The 19,520-nt window shown below is 44.0% G+C and overlaps 1 protein-coding gene across 1 annotated transcript in view; it reads right to left on the bottom strand.

Moving 5' to 3' along the window:
- Nucleotides 1–19,520, bottom strand: part of EXT1 (exostosin glycosyltransferase 1) — a 1,160,063-nt gene that overhangs the window by 259,585 nt on the left and 880,958 nt on the right. Inside the window, exon 4 of the mRNA XM_044067060.1 lies at nt 5,354–5,473. Coding sequence (XP_043922995.1) covers nt 5,354–5,473 — 120 coding nt within the window. The remainder of the gene's footprint in view (nt 1–5,353; nt 5,474–19,520) is intronic.

The raw sequence follows: 19,520 nt of genomic DNA, 5'->3' as shown, positions 1-19,520 counted from the left end.
GTTATAGTGCCCCTCTACTCATCACTCATCAGACCCCATCATAGAGTACAATGCCCCATTTGGGATGTACCTCACAAGACACTTCCAACAGCTGGAAAGACCACAAAAGCACCTCACCAAGACGATTACTGGCCTCAAACATATGTCCTATGCAGCCCGACTGAAAAAACTCCAGCTGTACTCAGTGGCATATCGCTTACTCAGAGGTGATCTCTGCCTGACTTACAAAGCCATGTCCAACTTAGAATTGATGGACATGCTTCACCTAAAGAAATCCAAGTCACTGCGAGCCACGCACTCTAGTGAGCTAAACCGCGCCACAACAATAAATAGAACATGCTAGAGGGACAGATTCCTGTCACAGAGACTCCCCATGCTTTGGAACAAAATTCCTAACTACATTAGGCAGAGCCCCTCACTAACACTCTTCAAGAGAAGCCTTGACGAGTGGATGGGTAACAGAAAATACACCCCTGGGATCACTTCATTGGCTTTGCTTGACAGAGGCTCAGTTAATTAATCAATGGGGTGGCGAAAGCAGACACACTCTGGCTAGGCTTAAAAATGCCCTTGGGCAGATAGCCTAGTACCTACCTATGAGAAGCGGACCCAGATGGCAGACAGTGTCTTCCCATCCTTCTCGCTCTGGACCAAAGTCTCTCTGACTGTCTTCCTAAAAAGGGAAGAACCATCACAAGTGGCACTGGTAAAAGACACCTTGAAAGGCTCCGAGAATTGACATAAGCACTGCCAGGCGTGGTGCCAAATGGCAATGCCTGACCCCGCCGCCCATGCGGCTCCCTCCATGGCATGGGAGAGCAAATGCATGGACATGTTGGCTACAGATTTTAGGGTGGCCATTCGTGCATCGAACGTCTTCCTGTCCTCTGCCGTCATGGACCCAGGGTTTAAATTCCTTGACCAGATCCCTCTGGAGTCGAACAACATGCACCATGTAGATTAGCGCCCTCACACAGAAGGTTGCTGAAGCATAGACTCTATTCCCAAAATGATCCAATGTTCTCGACTCTAGGTCAGGGGGATGGACCATGGAACTCTCCTGGGCGAGTTCCTTCTTGGTGGCCAATGCCATCAGCACAGCATCTACAGGGGACCCCTTGTGCCAGTGTAATTTGCCTGCGGCAGGGCTTAAGACCTTGTCTGGGAGCTTGGGTATTGGCTCTGTGGTGTCCGGCTCCTTCCATGCCCAAGATGTTATCAAATCCACAAGTGGATCGGCAGAAGAGGACACCCAAAAGGTAGACAGGCCAGAGCCGAATGTCTCCAGAAACACAGATTCATCAAGAGGTTGGTTTTGGGGTGAACCACTCCCCCTCTTTGGCAGAGGATCTCCATGATGTCTCCAAAGGAGATATCCTCGGGGGGTGATCTTGGGGAACCTTTCCTTTCCTCCAGGTCCATGTCTTCTGTGAGGGAAGCTGGAGGAGAGTCCAAGTACCTCCTTTTACACATATGCTTGTGGGGGGGGGGGGTCCTCATGGGGACTCTCTGGGGAGGTCTCGCAAGTAGGTTCCTCCAAGGCCGGAACATCCTGGGGCATTACGGCTATGGCCTGTCCCTGAGAGGGCAAGACGGTCGGACCTGCAATCAAGGCCAGGGGGGGGGTCTGAACAGACTCCGAAGACTAAATAGTCAGAGGCCTCAACCTTGCGAGAACCCTCTCCATCACGTCGAATGTAGAGGGGGAACGGACCTCCTGGTCTGAAATAGCGGAAGCTGCTCCCCTGATCTGACCAGGGAGTCGGAGCTGAGACATCGAGGGGGATGCTTCACTCTGACAAGCTCGGAGCAGAGAGCACTCTCTCTTATCTGACCCTGAGGCTATGGCTCCGAGAGCTTGGATCCGATCTCGTCAGATCCGACACACTCAGGGCACTGGCCTGCGTCGAGGTACAAGGTACCATCGGCGCTGACCCCACGACTTGAACAGTCCTTGGATTCAACAGCTCTGAAACTGCGTGTCAGATCAGAGAAGGAGTGATCGGTCTAAATACTTGTTGGAATGTGCCAGCTCCGGTGAGAGAATGCCCTGGCAAGACCCCCATCTGGATTTCAGTGCAGATAAATCTCCGCATAATCTTGTCCATATCCACTTCAGATAGACTCCGGGTAGAGTGGGAAGACGCTGCCAAAGGGGGCCCGGAGAGCCATTGGGGAGAAAGCCTAGGGGACGACTGGCTAACTAGAACCTCTGGCTGAGGGGAGAACCTTGGGGACCTGAGCCAAGGTGAAACAGGCTTAGCCTTCGGCGGGGGGGGAGGGGGGGACAGCCTCCGACGAGCAGTCAGGGGAGCGCTTGCAAGGCCAGTCCTTCTTGACCTTATCCCCTTCCCCGAGCCCTTTGGTGGGAGGGTAAGTCCCAGAGGCCGAGGAAGGGGAAGACGAAGCAGCAGCCACTGCTTTCTTAGCGGGGGAAGGTGGGACGTCCATCCCAGCAGTGGAGGGCAACAGGCCCTTGACAATCAGTTTGTCACTCCTGTCCTTAAATGCTCTGGGGTTAAACTCAGTGTAAATAAGACAGGGGGACTGGAGGTGAGCCACCCCCAAACAAACCATGCACAGAGTGTGGCCATCCACTGGGGAAAGCTTATGGCCACACTGTGCATCTTTTGAAACCAGGTATCCGCCATGCCTTAGCCAGTTCAAAGTAAAAGAGCACACACACACACACACACACACACACACACACACACACACACACACACTACCATGAGGAAAGAGAAGACAGGAGGAAGACAGAAAAGCCTACAAGAAAGAAGCTACGAAGAACCCCGAGAAGGTATAGAAAAGGTTAGGAGCGAAAAGGATAGTTAGAAAAGTCCAAAAAGTTACACTTTACTTTTTAAACAGCAACACTACCACAATGGAGCTCAGACCACGCTGCTTCCCTTCAGGCAGCAAACGAGATCTGAAGTGAGAAGGGAGACAGAGGCATTATGGGTAAGGGGAGGACCATGGAGCTCGGAGCCGTAGCTGGAAAATGCGGCCATGTCGGATCTGATATGGATTCGAGGATGTACAGGATGAAGAGCAAATGAAGTTAAATACTTCAGATCTAACTTTTATAGCACATCGTAAATCACTTAATTTCAACTTATTTTCTTGAAGTTTTTTTAAGTTAATCTTCTATGTTCTAGCAGGGTATGCTGTGGTTACATTCTTGAAGCTCAGTACATAACATACAGCTCTGTGTAAATCATATCAATATTTGCAAAAGGCAGAATTATTTACAAAATTCCAGACAACTGGGCTGGCAGTGTCACAAACGGCATAATGAAGTAAAGGCAGACTATATGTCGACAGGCACTCCCTGTCAGGTTCATCTGCAGTCCTGCTGTACAACTGGAGCAGGTTTGAGATATAGCTCCTGGCTGCGAACCCATGCCAGTTAATGTCCTGAAAGCTGCTGTACTCAAACTGAATTGGCCTTCAACCAGGATTCTCTCAATAACTACACCAACCACTGGTGTTAAGCTAACAGGCCAGTAGCTAAAATTTTTCCCCTCCCCTCCATACAAGGATACCACAAATGATGTCCAGTCCACTAGCACTTCTGCACTAGCCAGTGGTCTACTGAAGATCTCCACTGGGGGTACTACCAACACACTGCCTGGTATTCTCAGGACTCTAGTAGGCAACCCATCAGATGTTTGTGCGTTATTCTCCTTAAGACTGTTCCTTTTGAACCTACTACTCCTCCAGCAGAATCTGTCTCCTGTTCAACCCATGCTGACATGTCTCCCTGCTAGCATGCATACTTCTTAACTGTTCAGATTTTGCAGAATGTCCAGATTTTTGCCTCAAGTTTTTGGTCTGCTCCTCATAAAATTTGTGGTTTTTCAGGCAAATCTCTGGGATGATTTCTGAATTGATGTCACTAAATAATGACGTACATTTGTGTCTCAGACTTCATATCTTTCAGAAAATGTATGCTAAAATAAGTCCTGTTATTCTAGCCACTTTATAAGTTTACAAGAGCAAAATTTAAAATCTGTTCAAATTTTTGGGCCTTTGTCCCCCCCCATTATGTCAGATTGTGTCCAGATTCCTTGCGCTAAGAGGTTGACAGGTATGCTAGCATGGAACCCTTCGGTTGCTTTGCTTTGTGAAGACAGAAGCAGAATATTTAAGTACACCTGCTTTTTTCTCGTCATCTGTGATCTTTCTCCATTCTTTGCCTAGCCTGGACAGCCTCGTTCATGTATACATTAAAACCCTTCCCTTGATCACTTCTAGCTCCCTTTTGATTTTAACCTTTGCTGCCTCACTGGAGTAGGACATGGATGATAAACATACACACTCATGGGCTCTCATACACAAGGTGCTTCAACTGATAAAACCTGAAATCTGATAAGGGACACTATGTGCGGCACAAAGGGTACTTGGGAACATCACCATTTTGAGCGAGTTGCCTCTGGTACAGCCTGTCCCAGTGTAAATTTAATGACTTCTGCAGCAAACATCTCCACAAAAATGTTACATTCCACTGTATGCACCTACTGTCTGCGGGTTAGTGGAATCACACCTTCATAGGACATTTCAATTCAGTGAAAGCACAGATGGCTGCTAAATGGGAAACATACCTGTTCACTCTACAAATGGTATCTGCAGTCTAAGGTCACAGTTTTCATCTCCTTCAATCCCAAGGACTCTTCAAAGTTTAAAGTAAGAAGCACATGCATCCCTAAGGTGTTCACATTTTCCTTTCTACAGAATGCTGGGGGAAAATCCAGACACCCAGAATTTCTTTATTTCCTGCTTCGGTTCACATCTTTTTTCCATGAGGCATTGTTTTCAGCCTCCATGACTGCGCATCCTTTAAGACACCTTGCTCTTCATTCCTAAAGGAGGGAGCCTAATGTCCATAGCATCACATCCCCAATAACAAGACAAACCCAAATGAGAATTACAGGGCTTTTAATGAGTAATTTAATAATGTAACCCTTACCTAAAGCAGAACAGGCTGTTGCAGTGGTAATGAGCAACCCCTAATGTGCTATGTGCTAACTGTAATGTCTGTGGTTTTCTTACAACAAATAATTGCTGTAACCCATAAAATGGTGTTCTGTGGCTCCTGTAATATTTAAATGCACAAATACCAGTAAATCAAAACACCAGTAACATAGACAGAGGGAGCTAACCACAGACAAACATATATCAAAATATATACATGTGTGCACAGTGAAAGAAGACAACACAATGACATGTATCTGGGATGTAAAGCACCAATGAGCGATAATAACCTGACAGCCTTGAGACTGAGTGCTATGGAACTGTGTAAAGAAACCAGAGACATAACATCTTTGCAGCGAATTTGTGAATGAATGCTTACCTCTAATGTAGTCAATACAATCTTCTCAACAGAGGAAAAGTAAGCCTCCCACAAGAACTGTGTCTGCTGCCTAAGTGCTAAGATTTTGTCATGATGAATGGATCTCACTGTTGAAGGGATCTGCAATCCAAGAGAAAAACAATTAGATGAAGCAACAGCACTCTTTGTAATATGATCAATTCAGTGTTCAAACATGCACACAGAGACACATACTACTTCCTTAAAAGGAAATTATTATATCATTACAAAACTGAGACTCAAAGGGTAGTTCCATTCCAAATCTACTGGGTACATATTTTTTTAATTAGTGCCTTTCATTAGCAGACAGAATGCAACACTAATCAAACTAGTCAAACTAGTCAAACATCTAATTCAGTATGTGTTGTAGTCTGCCAATCCTAAATGTATGTTTATATTTTCTGCTACCTCAGCAGAAACCATCAGAGGCTTAATTTATCCTTGAAGGCCCACTGCTTCATTTTAGTGTTTTGTCAGACTAAAACAGTCTAGAGAGGAAAACAACCACTTCCCAATTAAAAAAACAAGCAACACTATACTATTGTCTTATTATGCTTAAACTAATTTCATAGAAAGTACAGTTGTGTAAAATCTTACTGTAACGGCAGATGTCCTTCTCCTCACTGTTGCACTATATTACATTATGGATCCCCAGAAAAAGGGCGGCTCAACATCCGGACAGTATACCAAAGCCTTTAGGTTGCTTTAAGGAATGCTGTACATTACACATATACCCCTCATGTAGCATTGGGTATAAAGGCAATGTCCAGATGTACCACCTCAGAACTGAGAGCCCCAATAGGAACGCCAGTCCAAAGAAGAGAGAGGTAATCAGTACATCCAGAAGAGAAATGGATCAGGGGGTGGAGGGAGGGAGTGAATACTGCAACACTGAAGAGAAGGACATCTACTTTTTATGTTAAGATTTTACACAACTGTACTATGTCCTTCCACATCACTGCTGCAGTATTCATTACATTAGGGAGAGTGCCAAAGCTCAGGAAGAAACCTGGGAGGAGGAAGGACCAGCAGAGCCCTATAGGAAGCCATGAAGGATGGCCCTAGCAAAACCAGCTCTAGCTCTGCAGATTCCATCCAACTTGTAATGTGTGGAAAATGTATACATCGAAGTCCAGGTGGCTGCCTCAAGAACAGAGTAAGTATCCAAACCCTTGGGGAAAAAAGCACCAGAAGAAGCCACAGCCCTAAAATAATGAGCCTTAACAGGAACAAGAAGGCTCTTACCATGAAAAGAATAACAAAAGAGAATAGCTTTAGAGATTAAACAAGAAACAGTTTGCTTGGATACAGTTAATCCTAGGGACCTAGAATAAAAAGAAACAGCTGATCAGATTTCCTAACAGTCTTAGCTTTATCCAAATAAAATACTGTCTATGCACATCCAATGTGTGCAGTTCCCTCTCATTGGCAGATTGTGAGGGGGTGAAAAGGTGGGGCAAATGAAAAGACTGACAAAGGGACAACTCATTAACCATCTTGAGCATGAAAGAAGGATTATTATGCAGGCACACCCTTGTCCTTATGAAACACCAAAAAGAGGAGAAGCCCATAAGGGCTTGAAGCTCAGACACCCATGTGGCAGACGTAAGGGGCAACAAAGGTAGTCTTCCAAGAGCAATGCTGCAAAGAAGCTGAAGCAGCAGGCTCAAAAGGAACCAGAGTCAATTTTTCCAAAACAAAATTAAAGATCCCAGGGAGGAGTGACAGGCTTCCATGGAGGCTTAATACGAAGGACACCTTTAAGAAATTGTTTAGCTTCAAATCTAGAAGCCAAAGGAGGGGAAAAAGGCAGACAAGCAGAGATAGCTGATAAATGGTCCTTAACAGAAGAACAGGCCAACCCAGCATTGAGCAACTCAAACAGATAGGGCAGAACCACAGGAACATCCACAGAAAGTGGATCCAGGTTATGAGAAAGACATTAAACAGTAAGCCAAAGCCTCTTCCATTTGGATAAGTAGGATTTCCTAGTAGTGAGTATTCTGGCCTCCTGCAGGACCCTAAGCATGTTCTCAAAAAAGGTGTCTATTTGGAATCAAAATCCTATCACCCACAGTGTCAGCTAAAGAATGGACAGGTGGGGATGGATGAGGGATCCTGAGTAGGTCCACCTTTGAGGTAAACTTGTGATGACTGCACTTGGCTAAATGCAGAACAGGGAACCAATGTTGTCTCAGCCAAAAGGAGTCACCAACAAAATTTTGGGATTATCCTGTTAAATTCTAAATAGGACTTTTGGAATGTGGGGAATGGGAAGGAACTCAAAGAAACACCCCCTTCCAAAACAGATGACCTGGGACTATAGCACAAAAAAAGAGGAAGTTGTCTGTTCAGAGGGGAGGTAAATAAGAGGTATTTGAGGAGTACCTTGCTGGTGGACAATGTCCACAAACACATCCCTATGAAGCATCCATTCTTGGAATTGAGGTAAGAACCTGCTCAGAGCATCGGCCACAATATTATGATCTGAGGAAATATAAACTGCCTGAAGAGTCAGTTGATATTGGAGTGCCAACTGGCAAAGAGGATATGATTGTTTTCCCCTCTCTTTACATATATCACTGTGGTATTGTCTGTAAATACCAGAGAGGTCCTGGGGAGAAAAGAGGATGAAAAGCCTGAAGTGACACCGATGTGCTCTTTCTGCTGAAGAGGAGACCACACCCCCTGCACCTTTAGGGAACCAAAAGCTGCTCCCCCTTCCCAAGTCTAAGGCATCTGTGAACAGCTACTGAGAGGGAAAATGGGGATGAAAGGGGAGCCCTGGGTTTCGAGACAACTGCTGAATCCACCAGTGAAGTTCCTTCTTGAGACAAGGAAGAAGAGGAACTACAAAGTCTAGAAGATGCGCATATTGAAGCCGAACTGACTTCAGAAACCACTGAAACTTTCTCATGTGGTGTTTGGCCAGAGGGAGCATATGGATGGTAGATGCCATGAATCCCAGAGCTCTCAGAAACTCCCTGACTGTGACAGAGGCCAGAGAAAGAAGTGTTTGAAAGAAGTAAATGAGTGTCAACACCTTGGGTGGAGGCAGAGATGCCAGCATAGGCACCATCTGAATCCTGCACCCCAGAAAAACATGATATCAAGGAGGAGTTAGAAAAGGCTTTTTGAAGTTTATTTTGAACCCCAGGCATTGCAGAAGGGAAATGGCAAAATGATATCTCTGGAGAGGATCCCTAAAACAGAAGGTTGTCCAAGGAAATACTTGGATCCACTAAATCCTGCAAAAAACAATCACAGGAGCTTGGCATTTGGTGAATATCCTTCAGGCAGTAGAGAGACCAAAGGGCAAAGGAGAGAACTGACAATGTCAGGAAGCAACAGAGAAACAAAAAAAAATCCTGAAAAGGGGATGAATAGGGATATGGAGGTAAGCATCCTTGAGATCCAGAGAAACCATAAAAGCCTAAGGAAGCAGCAAAGGGAAGAAAGTCTGAAGGGATAACATTCAAAAGGAAGAACTTTCAGAAAAGTATTCAGGTGAGAAAGATTCAGAATGGATCTCCAAGTGCCTTCTTTCCTGGGGATCAAAAACATTCTGGAATAAAACCCATTCCCCTTTGAGCAGCTGGAATCTCTTGAATAATTCCCGGAGTCAAAAGATCCTACAGCACCTCAGGAAAAAAGCTCAACTGTTCCTGAGGTGGCTGAGGAATGGCCATGAAGGGGAGGAAAGAGATTTTGAAACTACAGAATACCCTTGGCAAATGATGAAAAGATCCCAAGAATCTTGTGTTAAGCTTAACCAGACAGGAAGAGACAGTGAAAGATGAAGAGAAACAGGAATGTGACTGGGAAGAATTGGGTAGCCATAGGGCACCTGGTTTATCAGGAAAGGAAGGCGTCTGAGCTGTAATGGTCCGGGTAGACTTAGCAGGGGGGACCCTCCTACATTTCTTGCCTTTAGGAGGAAGATGAGACTGATGGTTTAGATGGATAGTTTCTCTGGAACTTAGGCACTGGTGAAACAGACATATGCTTCAGATCCTTTAACTCCTTGCCTTTCTCCTGCAGAGACTTGAACAAATCAGCAGCAGCACCAAACAAACACCTTGTTGTCCAGAGGAGCATCCATCAACTTAGCCTTAACATCAGGCAGAGGTTCAAGCCATAACCAGGAATATCTCCTCAACACAGAGCCAGAAGTGGCAGCCCTAGAACAAGCATCTGCTGCATCATAACAATATTTAATGGAACGGTGATCTACCTGGGAAGAAGCCCCTAACAGAGACAAGGCAGAAGTCTTACCCTCAGAATCAGGAAGGTCAGAAATAACCTAACAAGCCTGAGAAAGGACAGCCAAAACACATCTGGTTATACCAGTCTGATAATTAGCCCAAAAGGCTAGGGTGGTTGAAGTATAAACTTTTTTGCCCAGCCTTTCCACAGTCCTGCTGTCCTTATCAGAAGGAAGGAAGATTAGTCGAGGGTAGCAATTTAGAAGGCTTGTCGGAAGCCACAGAGACCACCAAAGGGTAGCAGCTGGACACTTGTAAAGGAATTTACAGTCATCAATCACTTTATTAAACCAGTCTGGTTTCTTAGGAGCAGGGGGATGAGAGTCTGGGTATTGAAAGCAGAAGAAAAAGCATCCAATAAAGCAGCCAAAACAGGAGGAAGAGCAGAGGATCTAGGAGACTCCATCTGAAGAAGCTCATAATATCGCTCCTGCACTTCACATACTTGGGAACAATCCCATTTAAAGAACTCCATCATCCTGGCAATGGTACCCAAAAGAAATCTCCTCAAAAGGGGATTCAGACTAGTAGATTCCTCTCTGTCAGAGCCATATTCTAGAGGGGAAGGAATCTGGGTAGAATAGGCCAAAAAGTCCTCATCTGAATCCTTATTAGATCTCTTGAGAGGGGAAGATGACCAAGGAGGAGCCGGGACAGAGACCACCTGAGGAGGCTTCAAGGCCATAACAGCATTGAACAAGCCCTGTGTAAAATTCTGCCATTCATTTTGAAGGTCCTTGGGAGCAGAAGAAACATGTTTTGTCTTTTTCTACTTTTTTTAAAGGGACGTCCGCCTTATAAAACGTAAAAGGCTCAGACATTGGCCTACCCTCTAATTGTAGTTGGAACTTCCTCCATCACCAGTATCTGAGGAACCCTCCTAGGCCCTTCAGTGATAATCATCCATGGTTCCCCCTAAAAGGCCTCCAAGGATATGTGAACAGCCGGATCCATGCCGGCCTTCAAAACCGTCATGGCAGAAGAATCCAACCCAGGAACCAAAGAATCCAACCTGACTTTTTTGGGCTTCTTCTGCAAAGACAGCTGACCTTCAGGCTGGGAAGTACCCTCCATGGCATCTTTCACTAAAAGCTTTAGACACTGTTTTTTTTGAAATAAATAGTGAGGGATGAAATACAACTATGTAAGGTCTTTGGAACAAAAGCACCTAAGCAAACCAAGCACTGCTCGTAACGGTCTTTATGGGGAATCTGTTTCCCACACTGGCGTTTACCTTTTCTGGACAACATGAAACCCCACAACAACACAAAAGTAAAAAGAAGATAACAGGGTACTTATCTGAATGACTAGGTACACCAGCAATGCCTCGGGTGATCAGACCAATGATCAGAGATGGTGTTCTGACTGGCAGCAAAGAAGTTCTGAGGATGGTATATATCCTGATGTCACCTTTATGCCCTATGCTACATGAGTTTCATACGTGTCACTTACTATGCATCTTAAAACAACCTAAAGGCTTTGGTATACTGGCCAGTCATTGGGCCGCCCTTGGCAGGAGATACCTAGTGTAATAAACACTGCAACAGTGATATGGAAGGGCATACACTGCTCATATATGGCAAACTTTACAAACAGAATGGTAAAGTTGATTAGTTTGAGGTGTCTGTTGCTTGGTTTACTATCAAAAGGACGAGAAGTACATCCACGAATGGTGATTTCCGAGACAAATGATGTCAACTCATGAATATGAAGTAGGTTGAATGATCGACACAGCAACGTCGACAAATTCTGTCGACCTTAAGGTGGAACTCTCCCATTGACATACATGTTGTAACTCCCTGCCTGTGTACGACCTTCTAAATGGACGTACAAATGAACGTCGACAGTCGCTCCTACCATGGTCGAGGAGGTGGCTGTCGAGCATGTTACTGTCGTGCTTTTGATGGTAAACCCTGTTGCCTGATCAACACAAACCTTGTAAATGAAAAACGTCCTCATACTTACTGGACAGAAAACTGAAAAGTAAGAAACATCAGACAGATATAAAACCGCAACTGTCAAACTGACTGAAGACACTACTATTTTTTTAAACAACTGAATTTTCCTTCTAATTAAACCATAAAGTATTTAAGTAACAAAAGTGAAAAAAGTGTTCAAAAAATTTAAGTGCAAAAGTAGATTTTTTTTTAATGATTCCTCTCTTCAATTAGGGCATCGGGTACTGGGGTTTCACAGAAGCTTTTCCGCAGCAGTCAGCTAAGAACAACTTTATAGCCAAATGTAGTTTTCCAAGGTTCCTGGCCAGAACAGTTTACTTTAACTCATCATTATTAAAACCAACAAAGCCTGTGCATCACTCTGCACTTAAATTCAGATGGGTAACAGTGGGTGCCCTGAGATGAAAAGCCCCACCAACTAGAAACCTGGGTGGAAACTCCCAGTTATGCTCAGAATTAGTCCAAAATGATAAAAAAAATCACTGAACCCACAGACATTGCCAACATACTGGCAGACAGGTTCAGTGCAAATGTCTCCCCTCCCTCCCCCCCAAAAGGAGAAATATCTATCCCACCAGAGTCTAGCCTCCCAAACATCTCAGATGCCCAGGTGAGAGCTGTTCTCTCTAAAGCAAAAAACACAGCATCAATGGGACCGGACGGTGTCCCCGGATGTGTGCTACACGAACTCAATGAGGAACTAAACCCACACATAAGGCTGCTGTTTAATCTTAGCCTTACAACAGGATACGTACCCAAAGAATGGCGTACGGCAACTGTGGTCCCACTCCACAAAGGCGGTGCTTCTACGGACCCTGGAAATTACCGCCCCATAAGCTTGACGAGCCTTGTCTGCAAAGCTATGGAGAGGATCATAATGGAACTCATAAATAAAGACATTGGGGACCTACAGACACTGGATCCTACCCAATTTGGCTTTGTCAAGGGCAGATCCTGCCTCTTGAACTTGGTCGACTTTTTCGAAACAGTCACTAAGGCCATTGATGAGGGTAAGGCAGTTCACACAGCCTACCTTGACCTAGCAAAAGCGCTCGACACAATACCCCACTCGGGCATCATAGAAAAGCTCACCAGCTTAGATGTAAACCCATATGTCACAAGATGGGTTGCAAACTGGCTCAAGGACAGAACACACAGGGTTAGAGTTGCTGGTGCCATGTCAGACTCTAAGCCGGTCACGAGCGGTGTCCCACAGGGCTCAGTCCTGGGCCCCTCTTGTTCGGCATTTATTTTTCTGAAGTGCAGGCAAACATAGGGGATTGTGGTTGACAAAATTTGCAGATGACTGCAAACTGGGCACCATAATTGACACTCCATCAGACACAGACATCCTCCAGAAAGGTCTCATAGAAATGGATAACTGGTGCCACAGCCATGGCCTTAAGCTAAATGCCAAAAAATGTATAGTCATACCCTTTGGGAAAAACAAGGTAACCCCTAATTACCACATAGGTGGTAATCCATTAAACACGGAAGAAGTTATCAGGGACCTGGGGACCCAAGTTGACAGTAACCTCTCTTTTGACACTCACATTGCCAAAGTGGTTAGGAAGACCTTCTACATTGCCCACCTGATCATAAAGGGATTCACATCCAGATCAGGAGAGGTCATTGTACCCCTGTACTCTTCACTTATCAGACCAGTGATTGAGTACAACGTCCCATTCGGAATGTACCTTACCCGACACATGCAGCAGTTGGAAAGACCCCAAAAGTTCCTCACCAAAAGGATAAAGGGGCTCAAACATATGTCATACGATGCCCGACTGAAGAAACTCCAGCTCTATTCAGACGCATACCGTCTGCTCAGAGGTGATCTGTGCCTGACATACAAGGCCATGTCCAACCCAGAATTAATGGACATGCTCCACCTCAAAAAATCCAAATCCACCAGAGCCACGAGAGCAAGAGACTTAAACCTCAACACGGATATAAATAGGACGTGCTGGAGGGACAGATTCATCACCCAGAGACTCCCTACACTATGGAACAGAATCCCAGTCCATGTGAGGCAGAGCCCCTCACTGACTCTGTTCAAGAGAAATCTTGACGAGTGGATGGGAGATCGTAGGTTTACCCCGGGAATCATCTCTGTATCACTGCTGGACAGAGGCACAGCAAACTAATGGGTATAGTATTCTCATCCTAAGGGGTGGTGAAAGCCACACACACTCTGGCTAGGCTTATAAATGCCCTAGGGCAGATAGCCTAGTATGAACCTATGAACCTATGAACCTAAGAGCAATTCTTTTGACTCCAATACATCACTGGCCTTATAGAAAAAGTTATATGAGCACATTATGACAAAGAACAGTACTTAATCATTCCACTCACTAACCAGGACTATCCAACTGGACTAATAGCTTCTTTTCACTGGAGAGACAAGGAAAAAAGTTCCAAAGTAGAAAGAGAACAGCAAAATTTATAAGAATTAAACAATTAACATATTTAAGGAACCAGAATAAAAATTTGGCAAGAATAAAAGAATTATCCTCTTCACATAGATAATCCTTAAGTACTAACATACTTTGACATTATGTACAATATGCAATGACTAGATAGTAGTACATAGAAGGAATATGCATGTATTTCCACATTTTAAGTAGCAGTTAATTATAAATTGAGATGCAACAAGTTCCCCAGTCCTGTAAATCCTGCTGTGGTTTCCTAGCTTAATCATGCTAGAAACAAACTCTCCTCAATAATCCTGCTCAGGGATCCATGGATAATCTATTCTAATCATAATTAGGGTCTGTCTCCACCTGTGTGGAACATTTCCAGTTCTGAACTTACATGTCCACAGCAACCATGAGTGAGACATTAAATGTTCTTATTTTGTGGCACTTTGTGTTCTGTGCCTCACAGTGTAGCACTACATGGACTCAGGAATACATTAGTGCTATGTTTGCTTTACTCTCCAGTTCTCCGTCATACTGTCTTGCCTCCACACATTCACACGTTAACATTCATGGATTTGGTCATACTGTCACTCACTCACACCACCCAAGGAAACAACTGATCCAATCAGACTCATGCCAAAATTGTATCCTATTCATAAAATACACGCATTCATACATGCTTACAAGTCCACACCGCTCACTCACTGCGCAGGCTGTAAGAGTAAGACCCCTAATCAGGAGATATATTGGCATTTTCCTGGCTGGCACATAGAGAGACCTCAGACTGCAGGCAGCTTTAACCATGTCAATTCACTGACGAAACAAAGAGCCATGGACTAGGATAGAAAAAAACTTTAATTTCGGCCACCACTGTGTTTTTACAGTCTTTTTGCTTCAAAGCAAACAAGCTGATCAAGGCAAACTTCATCTTGATCAGACTGTAACGCAGCAAAACTTTATTTAGATTAGATTATTAGATAATACTGACAAATTTTTATTTTATTGTTTTGCAGGCTGCAGCCAAAACCCACAAAAACAGCATGTCTTCTAAATACAATAGATGCAGTTATAAAGTCAGTTGGAATGTTTACACTTGGGTTATCCAAGATGCAGGAATGGAAAAAGGGGTCTTGATGCTGTAGATAAGGAATTCAGAGCTAGAGAGAGTAGCACAGCAAACCAGTTTATCCAAAATAATCTTTGATTTTTTTTTTTTTTTTACCTTGTCCTTAAATGTAAAAGTAGGATAATTTTGTGTTTGAGATCTATCCAGTTTGTGATTTAGGGGGGCAGAACCAAGATCATGAAGCAGGAGGTAAAGATTGTAGAATACAGGGGATGAAGGAAAATGTAGTGGGATCCTTTTTTCTATTAAAAAAAGCACTATCGCTTCATTTTTGAGCAGTGACAAAAACTAACAGGAAATAAAAACAGAAAATGCAGTCCAAAAAAATCAAAAATCTACAGGAAGAATGTTACCAAAATGACTGAACTCTTATAGGTTCGTGGGTATGTACTAGGCTAGCTGCCCTTGCAAGCCATTTTAGCCAATTTCCCCTTTTGTGATCAAAATAACCTACCCCATTTGGTGTTACACTGGCCTTACCCATCCCATGGTTGATAACTTTACATTACCCTTAATGAGAATAACTGGGCTCATACCATAGACACTTTGAGGGACCCATGCATGGAATAAAGCATTTAGGAGCTGCAGCTATCCATTAGTAGTACAAGTTGTAGCCCTGAGGTAAATGTTTTGTTTCCCATCCATAAATCTTAGTAGTACCTGAATACTTACTGGGATGAACTTAGTTTTATGTGGATAGGGATTCTGTTCCACAGCAGTGGTATCCTGTGCAAGATATACCAGTCCCTTAAAACTATTCTGTTGAAATTGCAGAAGAGGTATAGCTCCACTGACCAAGTATTTCTGATACCATTTGACTTGCTGTTAGGCAATAAATCCATCAGTAACAGGTTAAGGGATGCCTTGTATGCAAGTTTGCAGAATACAGAGTACAGTGACAGGGCTCTGAGTCAGGTCCAAGTAGTACATGTTATTTAGACCTTGTATCGTTTCAGTAAGGTATCTCTGTGGGTGTTCCAGTTGTTGCATGCGTCTTGACAGATGCATGCCAAATTATACTCAATGACTGGCTTAGTGACAGACAAGTAAAGGGGGACAATGACATCCCTATCTAGACTAGACACGATCCCTTTGTTTATAAGCTGTGTAATATAGAAGGGACTTTCTTACAACAATAGGCATATGATGGTCAAGGTTAAATCATTATCTACACAAGTTCCCAAATCTCAAACATCTGGGTCAATCAAGAGCATATTGTCAATGTGGTAGTTCCCCAGGGTAGATGACTTCCCAAGGATACAAAAATACATGTTTTGGCATTTAGACTCAGTCCATGATTTTGGCACCAGTTATTTATTTGCGACAAACCTTCCTGCAGGATGGCCAAGTAATTTGGGGTGTCAATGATAGCTCTGACTTTACAGTCATCTGTAAACTCACTCAGCCAGAGCCCTTTGGTACTGGCTTTTACTTCAGTAAAGTAGGTGCCAAACAGGAGAAATAGCAGCACAGAACCATGGGACTCGATTGGTAAATGTCTCTTTGTGGAGGTAACTTCCCCTAATTTGATTTTCTGTACCTTATCTGTGAGCCAGATGGCAATCCATCTGGTGACACAGGGGTTCATTTACCTTTTCTACTATGCCTGAGCAGGGAATTATGTCAAAAGCTTTGGCCAGGTAAAGGTATGCAGTGTGTACCATTTTGCATTCATTTTGGTGACCTTTTCAAAAAGAAATCCACCAGATTGTAAAAGCATGACCCGACCTTGACGAATACAAACTGAGACAGGTCCAGTATTTGGAGGTTCTCTATGTACTGACTAATTCAAAGATAAGTCTTTCCATGGCTTTGCATATGAGGGCTGGTCAGACTTATGGGTCTATAATTGCCTGGGTCTGTGGAAGGTCCTCCCTTATGCAGGGGAATGACTGTAGCAGTTTTCTATTTGCTTGGTACAAAACATGTACGTACGCTAGATGTGTTAGTGGTTACTTTCATGTACATTAGATTTAGACTTACCTCGTGTGAAGGTTCTGGCACAAGAATGACAAGGCTACATATCCTCACACCTCTCCATGGGAGAGGTGCAGGGAGTGGATGATATGGGGAATTCAGCATTGAAATCCATGGTTTAAAGCAGGAATCCCTTGGAGGCACGGTCTCAAGGGAGCAAGTCCAGCTGAATAAGTACTACAAAGAAGGTGTGGACAAACTTTGCAAAGGTCCTTTGCACACCAAGCCTGAAATGCTTACAGATATGATGAGTTGAGGACAAGTGCCTTTTTACCCTGATCTGCAGTGTGGACGACAGAACAACATTCCTGGCTTACTCAACTCTCGACTTTTAGCCAGAAGGAAAGACAGGGTCTAATGGATGTCCATGGACTGATGGCCATTGTGGTTGTAAGCAGAAAAGTACTGAAAAAAAATAAAAAAAAAAGGAGGTAGTTCAATAATCAAGCAAAAGAGCAAATCTGCCTTCAGGAGTTAGTTCAGTAGCCAAACAGGAGTGCAGAAACTGCAGTAGTAACACAACATGCTTGCACCCAACATCTTAATAAATGGTGCAGTAATGACTCAAACGTAGCTAATTTGTAACCTTCTAAAAACTTAAAATGTTCCACAAAGCATCTATAGCCACATGGCTTCTGAAGGCCATGAGGCTTTCAGAACACTAGCTTAATTCAACTACAGTATACTACTGGACATATCAGCTGTGACACTATCGTTCCTACACCTGCAATGATGTCTTAGGTTTGGTCACATACCCAAGCTCCACACTCTGGATATTTTAAAGGTAGTAACCGTAATTACTGTCCTGAGATTTTCCTTAATCTAGCTTTTGGCACCATGGTTCTTCTTGCTGGAAGTAATGTAAGTATCAAATCTTGTGAGGGCCTCTCAAGTTTAATTCTGCTGGGATAACTCTTTCCATTAACTTAGCTGGTAGCCAGTTGACACCTTTCATTTATTTTGCATTTCTCAACCCCTTCATTTCTTCTGGATAAACAAGGCAAGGGAGGAGGAGCTTGAGCTATGAATGCTAGCTCACCTGTACTGGAGAGAGGAAGGCAGTTTGGCTCTCTGCACTGGTGACGCATGCAGGAATGCAGGTGTATCATCCACATGCAGCCAAGTGTTCCCATGCTGCAAGTGGTGTGCCTCTTGGCTGAGAGGATGAGCAGATGCTACAGTGGAGCTTGATGTCTGCAGAGAGGTGGAGACAGGACAGTTTACAGGATCTGCAGACAGGTCCACTCCTCAATATCTAACTCTCGCCTCCACTGGAAATAGAATGGGCTGGAGGGCGCTTTCCCAAATTGAAGAATGAATAGGTCAATTTAGTGCAGGACTAGGAACAGAAAGAAGAAGAAAACACTACAATTCATTGACAGAACCAGACACAAACAAAGGAGAGAGAATTTAACCTAGTTCACTGCAAACTTTGCTTTCTTCAAATTATTTTACCTCAGGATAGGGGGGTATAGAAGTTCATGCATAAAACAGACTTCATAGCATTAACTTTATAACCTGAGAGGCCACAATATGTCTTTTTGGTATCCCACAAGTACAAGACAATACCCAAAGGGTTTGGCAAAGTGCACTACTGTATTAGAACAGTATCCCACCAGATGCGCAGTAGCGAGGACCACCCAAACCCTGCCCAACACCCTGCTCATGATGTATGTAAAGTTTACAATTGTAACATTGTAAAACTTATTCAGTACAAAAACTACTGTCAGCTACTGAATGCAACACATAATGAACGGACATAATAACTGTTGGAAGAAAGCTGCAGTTTTTAAGCTACTTCTGTAGAGTGGCATGCACTGGTACTGCACGGCACTTGACAGCAAAGGTGATTCCCTGCAATACCTCAGTAAGTCAATATATAGAAAGTATGAATTTAACTGTAAGCATAGTTTACCATTTTCCTGAAAGCACTGCGATCTCAGAGTTGGCATATTTAAGTAGCAGGGGGTGTTGGGGGTGCAGGGGGGCTTGACCCCCTGCAGAAGCGATTACTATACTACAATGTGCTACAGAAACCGATTTTGGTAAAATAATAAGAAAAGAATGACACAGTATGACCAGACAATGAATATTCACGAAGACACTGGCAAACCGACATGGCTTGCCAATCAAGCCTGATTAACAAGCACGTCACACATCCTTGCCATGTCAATCACTTTCGCCATGCCCATATATGCTCAGACAGGAGCGGCCTTAGGTCAACTGGTGCTCTAGGCAAAAGGGCTCCATGGTGCCCCCCACCACACTACCTGGTGCCCCCATCATGGTCTACCTGCACCAAATAAATACTGGAAAAGTGCCCCTACCAGAGCAGCGCCCTAGGCGACCACCTAGTTGGCCTATGCCTAAGGCCGGCTATGTGCTCAGAAATGACAGTGGGAT

The sequence above is a fragment of the Protopterus annectens genome, chromosome 3.part1, assembly GCF_019279795.1.
Source record: "Protopterus annectens isolate FY-2018-M chromosome 3.part1, PAN1.0, whole genome shotgun sequence".
Lineage (NCBI taxonomy): Eukaryota > Metazoa > Chordata > Ceratodontiformes > Protopteridae > Protopterus > Protopterus annectens.
The sequence above is the reverse complement of the archived record's forward strand: the minus strand, read 5'-3'. Positions and strand labels throughout refer to the sequence as shown.